Here is a 9,658-nt window from a genome sequence, read left to right on the forward strand (position 1 = left end):
GATACTATTTAGTTACCTTTTTGGGGTTTCGTACTTGCTAATTCCCAAACAATAAACATAATAATGTGAATTCAGATTCTCCAGCTAAAATTGTGATTATCTATACTAAATCGTTTAATTAATTCGTGCTAAATTTTCCTTTTAGAAAACATAGAATGTAGAGTTTGATTAATTTCCATATCTATATTCAATCTCTTCAATTGGACCATGTTCAAATAACACAAAAAAGATACCTAGATTGGTTTTGCTTCATATTTCAAAAAATCCTTCCACAAAGAAGCACTTGTTCGTTGCTCAAAATGCAATTTTCGTTCCACGTCAATATCCAATTACACCTTAAGAGGCATTCAAGGTCTTCTAGCATCCTGCTGCTTGTGCTTTTTCACGAACATAATTTATATTGTTTTTGTTGACTTTTTGATGACCGACTGTTTGAGTTTCTGAGCGGCGGAATAGAGAAAATGTAACAACTGTGACAAGGGCAGGACATGCTCCTCTAGGCCCATAATACTATACAGATTTGAACCAAAAACACATACATACATATATACCTATGCCAACAGCTACATATGTATTGTATTGTAGTACCTATGTATATGCACATGTTCGTCTGGGAGTTCTTGTTTTTGTGTGGGGATTCTAAAGGGCCTGCCAAACAGCCAATCAGGAACCAATCAGCGATAAATCAAAGTTTGATTTCACTTTCAGCAATGTTTCTACCTTTTTCGTACTGCTTTTCCACCTGCTGCCAATTACCGAAACATTGTGTTTTCGCCTATCGAGTTGAAACTTTCACATAATTCGCCTAACTTGGCTCTTTAAACATTTAACTTTTGCCAATTTGGCGCAGGCAAAACTTTTTGCCTCACTGGCACGCACACACAAGCACTATTCGTTAAATTTTTAATGCACTTTTAATTGCGTTTTCTTTCACGGCGCACTTGTACGGTTTGCAGTGCATTAATCCACGTCTTACATTCCCAGATATCTGTGTGTTGTCTAGTTCTTGCTGGTATAAAAAAAAACCAAGCGTTTTGGGAATCGAACTTGTGCGATTGGCAAACTTAACGGTACTGAGCCGAACCTACAGCTGTAACGGTAAAGAACGATGTGTGGGCGAGGACGACGACGACGACGATGCTGCTCCTTTGGTGGTTGCTTGACATCTGCTCGGGGTCCTTTTGGGATCTCGTGCTGTCCGACTATCGCCTCGGAGGAGAGCGGGACCAATGCAGCAAAACTTGGCGTAGGTTCAAGCTCTGACGAGGGGATGACCCTTTGAATAGCTGACCAGGACACAGAGAGAAAAGAGAGAACCGAGAGAGCCGATATGATGAGACAGAAGAAGTGCTTCCTAACTTGTCAGCTGTTTAGCAAATTTAAAAATAGAATTTTGCCATAGATCCCTAGACACGGTTTCAACTTTTTTCCTAGTGAAACTTGTTATTTAAATATTGATTATTTGCTGAAAGATTTTGTTTTGTATTTAAAGCATAACTATACCAGAGAGAAGTGCATCCTCTTTTATTATTTAAAAACGACAACGTTTTTTAATTCACAGTAATGATCACTACGGTCATACTAGATGTACAAAGTATCGGTATAACCGTGTGCACCCTGTGCTCCTAAAAAAGTTATTGTTATCGATATTTAAAATATTAATACAAAATCAACCTAATCTCAAAAAAACCAATCTCAAACAAAAAAAATCAGATCACATGATATTGCAAATCAATTAAGAAGCAATTAGTGACCCAAAAAAATGATTTTAATTTTAACAAAGATATTTTCTAAACACAATGGTTTTTATATACGTAAGAAATACGTAACAGAGTACATAGCAAATAAAATTACAATAAAAAAACAAAACAATGTTGTTGATAAGCTCGTTTTGCAAACGAGAAAGCTCTTCAACCGATGAATACCGATGTTTTTCACGGCGGCGTTATCTCCTCACCCATAGAAAGTTGTTGTTAAGGCAGTCAGACTATTGAGCCGGCAGAACAGTTTAATTCTTCGAAAAGATAGGTAGTTAAGTAAAGTCGGGATCAACTAATATTCCAGACAATTCTCTGGTGAATTCTCAAGAATGCAAGTGTTTTTAGCTTTAGCCCTGCTAGCAGGCTTGGCTTCCTCGGGTGAGTTATTGACGTTAAAATGCAAAAGTGTTTAGCCAAACAAAGAATAATTGTTTCTGCGTTTGTGTGCGCTTTAAACTAATGCACGCATATATTAAAACAATCGAGGTTATCTTCTTAGCATTGGTAACTTTACCATATCATTGTTGTTTCAAAAAAAGTATATTTTAAAAATGAAAAGGCGCTTTTTTTACTTTTAAATTAGACCAAATCAACTTAATTTGATTTTTAAATGATTTCAATTAAATTCCGTCCGAAAAGCAGAAACTTATATTTTGAACGCGACTGTATATATGTATATATACAAATGTACGTGCATATGTGCACAGTATATAAGCAATGGCGTGAGCTTGAACCTCGATGGCTGCCCTTTACCGTTTCTTTTTGTTAAATTCCCGCTCATTTCTTCTCATCTAAATCTCTCCACACTTTCGCCAACGAAAATAGCTAATGCCACGAATCCGCCGAAATGGGATCCAAACTACATAGTCAAGGGAACCCTGTACATTCCGTACGCCGAGATTGCCGAACCCTTCTACGCCTGGTATGACAAGAATACGAAGCGATCCCGCATCGATTACTACGGCGGAATGGTGAAGACGTACCAGTTGGCTGGCGAGGGTCAGTTCGGAACCCTGCTGAAGCTGGCACCGATTACAACCAAGACGGAGAACAACAAGCTGACCTGTCTGCAGGTTAATGGCACCGCCGACCAGACTGTCGAAATTCAGAGCATTCTGCCCGATGCGAAACCCTTTAGCCTGGTGGGCACTGAGTCCTTTTTGGGCTACACCTGCGACAAGTTCCGCCTGGAGTCGACCATTGGCCAGAAGAAGAACGTCTATACGCTGTGGGTGCGGTACAAGAAGTCGCCGCATTATCCCTCCAGCCGCATGCCCATTCCCGTGCGCTACGAAATGAGGGGCTACAACACCCTGCTGGGATCCCACTACGATCATTACTACTTGGACTACGACAGCTACGAGCACGATGATATCCCCAACGAGGTGTTCGAGATAGATGACAGTCTGCAGTGCGTCGGATTCCCCGGACCCGGTACGGGTCACTATGCCACCTTCAATCCCATGCAGGAGTTTATATCCGGAACCGATGAGCATGTGGACAAGGCCTTCCACCACTTCAAGCGGAAGCACGGAGTTGCGTATCCCAGCGAAACGGAGCACGAGCATCGCAAGAACATCTTCCGTCAGAACCTGCGCTACATTCACTCCAAAAATCGGGCCAAACTGACCTACACGCTGGCCGTTAATCACTTGGCCGACAAAACCGAAGAGGAGTTGAAGGCACGACGCGGATATAGATCATCGGGCATTTACAACACCGGCAAGCCGTTCCCCTACGATGTGCCCAAGTACCAGGACGAGATTCCCGACCAGTACGATTGGCGGCTATACGGCGCTGTCACTCCGGTGAAAGGTGAGTTCTTTAATTTTCAAAGTTCCTAAAAAATTTTTTTTTTTTTAATAATTGCTTACATCGTAAATCTTTCTTAAGATCAATCTGTGTGCGGATCGTGCTGGTCGTTCGGCACCATTGGCCACCTGGAGGGCGCGTTCTTCTTGAAAAACGGCGGCAATCTGGTCCGGCTTTCCCAGCAGGCGCTTATAGACTGCTCGTGGGCCTACGGCAACAATGGCTGCGATGGTGGCGAGGACTTCCGCGTGTACCAGTGGATGCTGCAGTCCGGTGGAGTGCCCACGGAGGAGGAGTACGGTCCCTATCTGGGCCAGGATGGCTACTGTCACGTTAACAACGTGACTCTGGTGGCACCCATTACGGGATTCGTCAATGTGACCTCCAACGATCCGAATGCCTTCAAGCTGGCCCTGCTCAAGCACGGACCTCTGTCGGTGGCCATTGACGCTTCTCCAAAGACATTTAGCTTCTACTCGCACGGAGTTTACTATGAACCAACGTGCAAGAACGATGTAGATGGACTGGATCACGCTGTCTTGGCCGTGGGCTATGGCTCCATCAATGGCGAGGACTACTGGCTGGTGAAGAACTCGTGGTCCACCTACTGGGGCAACGATGGCTACATCCTGATGTCGGCAAAGAAGAACAATTGCGGTGTTATGACCATGCCCACCTACGTGGAGATGTAGAAAATCCCGCTTCCACATATTTCTTATTTTGTTTACTCTTTTTTATTTTCACGCCCCAAGGGCGCTAAATATGCAATACATTTCATGAACCCTTTTGTAATCCAAGTCTTTCGAATCTTATCGCTACTCTGCTTGGTCGGAGATGGAGCTAAGTTTAGCTTGGGCGATTATCTGCGCAGTCTATGGTGTTTCTTAAGTTATTCCATGCACCCGATAAGCCTAGAAGACAATGACCACTGTCCAGTTGAACTTTGCGCAAGTTGCGACAGTGTTATGCGAATCGGGGTCTTTGCATTTGTAGTGCAAATCATTCCCACAGTACAAACTCGCTGGATTTGAGAATTGTAATCATGAAATAAACTAAACTGGTTAACGGGTTAGTTCAACGGGGCTTTGTTTTTTGATATTCATTTTTTTAACAAATATGTTTACATTTTGTCCCTTACATTTAGGACAACAAATTGTCTCAACTCCTATCCTATATTCCTATTTTAATATTCCTATATTTTTTCTTATTTTTTCTTATTTAGTCAATTTATACATTTATATTTATACTTTTAAATCCATCTTTGAAGGATGAAATGTTGCATCCCTGGAATAGCGCTCATTGGTATTTTTCTGCTATCGATTGATGGTCATTCGATGCAGCTTAGTTATTTGTTTTAAAAAGTATTTGTTTGGAATCCAATAAAGAACTCAAGCCATGGAGGACTTGGTGAAGATGTGCCGTGTATGCATGGGCGAGTCGGAGGACATGTTGGACATCTACGACAACAAGAGCTTGGGGGACAAGCTGAGCGCCGATCTAAAGAAAACCAAGGAGCCGGAGCCCACGCCGGCTGATCTGCTGAAGAACTGCAGTGCATATCCAGTGGCATCCGGGGATGGCTTTCCCCTGAAGGTGTGCGAGCCGTGCCTGCTAAAATTACGGGAGGCCATGAGATTCAAGAGGCGCTACACAAGGACCATGGAATACGTAGCGCGCGTAAAGAAGGAGAAAATCGACCAGGAGACCTGCGATCTCCTGGAGGCCGAGGATTGGGAACTCGTAGAGCGCATCAAAAGCGAAGACGAGGAGGAGAACGAGGACGATCTGCAGACGAAAACGAAGAAACGCAATGAGGTGGATAAAAAGCGGCCCTTCAAGTGCCCAGACTGCCAGAAAAACTTCACCGGCAAGGCCCAGTTGACCATGCACAGTCGCACCCACAGCAAGGCATCCACTAGGCCCAAACGAAGAACTCTTAAATAGTCTTATTGATCTCAGCCGCTCGATAAACGCTTGGCAAAATGAACCCAACTACAAAATAGTTATTAATCATCTTGTTAAAAAAACGTTCAATATTTTTTTTAAAATAGAAACCAGTTAGGGGCTAAACTAATACTAATTCAGGGGCTGGTGTTAAAAACCATTTGATGTACATATATTGACTTTGACTTACATTGATATAGACATAAATACTGCTTCTTCCATTGATAATCGGAGTGATTTATTTATAATATGTATCTTAGATTGGAAATCTTTGGAAGAAAACAGAACAATAGCATCAAAGATTCTTAAAAGAAGGTATTGACATATAACATCTAACGTTTTTATATAATAATTAAAACTTATTATTTACTTTTTACTGGACTACCTTACAAATGTACAAATTCCTTTAACAAATCGATTATCTCATTAAATGAAAATTTTTAATTATTTAAAGTTAACTATTTTTTGTTTCTTAGCTGCTGATCCGGGCCTTCTTTCCGGTGTGTATTGTCATATGTCGCTGAAGACCGTTTTGTTGCTTGAAGCTATACCGACAAATGGAACATTTGTACGGATGCTCGCCAGTGTGAGTCCGGGTGTGGACTTGCAGTTGGCCGAATTGCCGGAATCGTTTGGGGCAGTTCGGACATTCAAAGGGTCGCTCGCCGGTGTGGCAGCGTGTGTGGCTCTGCAGGTTGCCCTTCTGGGCAAAGGATCGCGGACATTGGGAGCACTTGTAGGGACGCTCGCCTGTATGTACTCGCATGTGAATCTCTAGGTTAATTTTTTGGGCGAAGGCTTTTTTGCAGTGCTGGCACCGAAATTTGCGTTGTTTTGGGGCATTCCAGGTTTTATCATCATCTTCCTGGGCATCATCATCTTTCTCACTTTCCGGGCTCCATGACTCACTATCCGAGCATGATCGCGCCCTCTTCTTTTGCTTAGTGTCTGGCGTCTTTACTGGAGAATCACTTTTCGCAAGCTCATTTTTGTCTGGAAGAGGAGGTGTCAGTTGCTTCGGTTCTGGAGACTTGTACTTAGGCTCCACAAGTTCTACGAAAAGAGGTTCCAGGCCTTGGGATTCGCATGTGTCCGCCGTTTCACCAGCTTCGACTACCGACACCGACATCTGTGGGTTATTCGTTACAATAAGGCAATCCTCAAGATCCTCCAGCTCCTTCATCATCAAGCGCAGCTGGTCAAAATATAGATGGCTCTTCCGGCATTGCCGTCTTAGCCGATAGGCATTTCTTGTGGCCTCAGCACACTCCACGCAGAGGAACTGTGGCATTCCGTCCTTCCTGTCCACGCTGCATCCGCTGCAGTCTCTCAGCATTGTGGCCAAGGGCGGCTCCTGCTCCTGATCTCGCTTGGAGGCACATGACTCTGTGTACATATCCACCAGGCAGTCGGATTCGTCCCTACAAACACGGCACATTTGCGAAATGTCCAGCATGGCCGAATTCTAGACGTTCGCAGTCAGGATCAAAAATATGCAGTATCAACAAAATTCAGCTGGTTGATAAAATACCAGTTATTATAATATACCAAAACATACCAAATCTAAACAACAAGCTGCGTTTTGCATTTTATTGTATTGCCAGCTTTAATTTATTAGTTAAAGTAGTAATTTTATGTTTAACAAACATTTCTATAAAATGTATATTATATTTTCTTTTAATATGACTCTTAGAATCAAACTAATATGCACTTATCGATACATCTTATAGCTGTACAATGGGCGCAAAGTTTAAAATTCAACGCCCATAATTATGATTATTCGTAGTTGTTTGAAATTGAAATCAACACTTTAAATCAAAAATAATTAGTATAACAATAATTGAATTGAATTTAAGAACTGGCTTGTAAAAATAAGTAACAAAACATATAGTCTACAAGCGTAATTAACCTTGCTTTACAAACTTTACAAACTTGATACACAACTATTTTATAGATTATATGCATTAACTAAACAAAAACATTCAACATAAAGATCTAGGAATGCAAATTCGGCCCAAGCTACTTGGTATTGTACATGGATGCAATTGCAGGATCTTCGGTTTCGTAGATGATAAGCACATCCCTAAATTTATCCAGCAATTGCAGCAGTTGCGAACGGCGCAAGTTCTCGAAGTACATAATCTCCTCCAGGTGGTGCTCGCTCTTAAAATAACCCATCTGGTACAGCTTCACAAGCAGTGAGAGATCATCCACATTGGCAGAGGCGGGAATTCGACGGATGGCAGCTCGATCCGCATCGCTAAAGACCTGTAGTAGCTCCTTTAGCTTCTGCTCATCTTCCATGGAATCGAGGCTGTCGCAATTGTCCGTGCTCATCGAGGCGGTGATGCTGAAATTGGACTTGTGGCTGGACGATGGCTGCACGGCGATGTTGTCAGAGGCCAGTGAAGAATGGTCCTCGGACACGTCCCGTCGATGTCCGCCCACCAACACCGCTGGCACTGGCAACGGATGACTGGACATGCTAAGCATGGAGCCATGCAACTCGTCCGCATCTTGTTCTTGCTCTCCTTCTTCATCGCTAATGGCATCCCTTAGATGGTTGCTGCAGGAGGCCGAATCTCCAAATTCATCCTCGCTGGGCATAAACTGAACGTAAGTGTGCAGCTGCATCAGCAGATGGTGCTGCAGCATCCAAATCACCATTTGTGCGAGTATACCCTGTCGCGCCGGCTGCTGCAAGGGCGTGGTTAAATGCCCAATCGAGGTGGGTAACGAAAAATCAGAGATCACCTCGAACAGCGACATACCAGCAAAACGCGCCGAGAACTTCTCCACCAGATGGGATTTAGTGTGCAACGGTGCATCCGGCGCAATCACATAGACATTTGTCTCGCAGAGGGGATAAATAATAGTAGCCTTAGCCCAGTACACTAAATGCGAGACGAGCTTATAAACATGTTCGATGCTCAAGTCGGCATTGGAGGACATGCTTTGCAGACTTATCAGTGGGTCGTAGGCGTCGACTAGTTGCCAAAGCATGCGTGCGCCTGTCGGTGGAACGCAGTCCAGCAATTCCGCAAAGTCCACTAGGAGTAGCATGCCATGATAAGGCTTCAGTGCACGAAGACAGCGATCTATGGTCTCCGGATCCACCATGCTGCCCTTCTTATGGAGCTGGTGTGCCTTAGCGGGCAGGCAGAAGCACAAAGTTAGGTTGTGATTCAGCGAGGTACTCAGCAGACCTGTGGTGCACAGATCGTGGAAGATGGAGCGCAAGGCCTGCGCCAAACTACAGCGCTCTGCAATCAACTCCAATGTGCGTTCCAGGGGCTGTTGCTGCTGCTCGTCGTGTGTGCGGGCCATTTGGGCCGTCTGCTCGGTGAGATACCCACTGCGCTGCTCCTCGAACTTCAGCGCCAGGCCAAGCCGCTTGCTCAGTTCATGGTAGCACTTAACAATCGAGTAGCTGGCCTGCGCATGCAGCGCAAAAACAATGTTGATAAGCATCTGTTGCTTGGCCATTGGTCCACTTCTCTGCTCCTTGTGCGGAATCAGAGTGGGATGACTGACGAAGCGCACGTCGTTCAGTTTGAGTTCAAACTTCTGGTTGCATAGCTGTGGCTTAACGGCAAAAAGAGCGGATAGGACCTCGTCAGCGAATCCCTGGAGTTGTCCTTGGCTCTTGGCAGCGCCCAAGTGGGTGGGCGTCTGCAGCAAATCGTCCGTATTGGCCACGGCATAGGGATTGCGTTTTCTGTGATTGAATAAATCGGTTTAGTTTAGATCAGAGCCTTTTTTTACAACAGTACCTGGACTTCCGCTGCTCGTCGTTTGCCACCTCCGTTTGGCCAAGAGTCTGGTAGGGATACCTGTACAGTAGCCGATCCCCCTTGCTATCGAAGTAAACCAAGATTACGGCCAGGGGATTCACATTTGTGTCCATGGCACTGGGACACTTTGAGGCGACTCCTTTTAGGTAAATTAAAATATGAACATTTCCATTATCAGCTGGGGTCAGGGTCAACGAAGATATTGCCGAGATTCCAGATAAACTTTCAGAATCGGCGTTTGCTTCATAAACTACGTGGACCGCTATTTAACTGACTAAAAAGTATCGCAAACTGACAGCATGAAGAAATTAAAGCGAAGTAAATAAATGTAAAACAAGAAAATATATT

At 44.0% G+C, this 9,658-nt stretch overlaps 4 protein-coding genes across 4 annotated transcripts; 2 read left to right on the forward strand and 2 right to left on the reverse strand.

Moving 5' to 3' along the window:
- Positions 1-1,980: 1,980 nt before the first annotated feature.
- On the forward strand, positions 1,981-4,364 carry LOC122616379 (digestive cysteine proteinase 1). Its single transcript, XM_043791817.1, has 3 exons — positions 1,981-2,138; positions 2,586-3,575; positions 3,654-4,364. The coding sequence occupies exons 1-3, from the start codon at positions 2,090-2,092 to the stop codon at positions 4,262-4,264; spliced, it is 1,650 nt and encodes a 549-aa protein (XP_043647752.1). The 5' UTR covers positions 1,981-2,089; the 3' UTR covers positions 4,265-4,364.
- A 531-nt stretch (positions 4,365-4,895) lies between these two features.
- On the forward strand, positions 4,896-5,533 carry LOC122616381. The gene is given in 1 exon segment (XM_043791819.1): positions 4,896-5,533. A coding segment is annotated over 1 exon segment (621 nt). The 3' UTR covers positions 5,517-5,533.
- A 422-nt stretch (positions 5,534-5,955) lies between these two features.
- On the reverse strand, positions 5,956-7,025 carry LOC122616380 (zinc finger protein 629). The gene has a single exon (XM_043791818.1). It carries the CDS (start codon positions 6,970-6,972, stop codon positions 5,989-5,991), a length of 984 nt encoding a protein of 327 aa, XP_043647753.1. The 5' UTR covers positions 6,973-7,025; the 3' UTR covers positions 5,956-5,988.
- A 192-nt stretch (positions 7,026-7,217) lies between these two features.
- On the reverse strand, positions 7,218-9,449 carry LOC122617959 (GATOR complex protein NPRL3). Its single transcript, XM_043794027.1, has 2 exons — positions 9,290-9,449; positions 7,218-9,234 (listed from the first exon to the last, which is right to left on the reverse strand). The coding sequence occupies exons 1-2, from the start codon at positions 9,421-9,423 to the stop codon at positions 7,536-7,538; spliced, it is 1,833 nt and encodes a 610-aa protein (XP_043649962.1). The 5' UTR covers positions 9,424-9,449; the 3' UTR covers positions 7,218-7,535.
- Positions 9,450-9,658: the final 209 nt, after the last annotated feature.

This window comes from Drosophila teissieri, chromosome 3L, assembly GCF_016746235.2.
Source record: "Drosophila teissieri strain GT53w chromosome 3L, Prin_Dtei_1.1, whole genome shotgun sequence".
NCBI lineage: Eukaryota > Metazoa > Arthropoda > Insecta > Diptera > Drosophilidae > Drosophila > Drosophila teissieri.

Coding starts and splice junctions, on each gene's coding strand:
- LOC122616379 (XM_043791817.1), top strand. CDS start 2,090: ATGCAAGTGTTTTTAGCTTTAGCCCTGCTAGCAGGCTTGGCTTCCTCG. Junction 2,139..2,585: donor AGCAGGCTTGGCTTCCTCGG/GTGAGTTATTGA, acceptor CAACGAAAATAG/CTAATGCCACGAATCCGCCG. Junction 3,576..3,653: donor CGCTGTCACTCCGGTGAAAG/GTGAGTTCTTTA, acceptor ATCTTTCTTAAG/ATCAATCTGTGTGCGGATCG.
- LOC122616380 (XM_043791818.1), bottom strand. CDS start 6,972: ATGCTGGACATTTCGCAAATGTGCCGTGTTTGTAGGGACGAATCCGAC.
- LOC122617959 (XM_043794027.1), bottom strand. CDS start 9,423: ATGGACACAAATGTGAATCCCCTGGCCGTAATCTTGGTTTACTTCGAT. Junction 9,235..9,289: donor GACGAGCAGCGGAAGTCCAG/GTACTGTTGTAA, acceptor ATTCAATCACAG/AAAACGCAATCCCTATGCCG.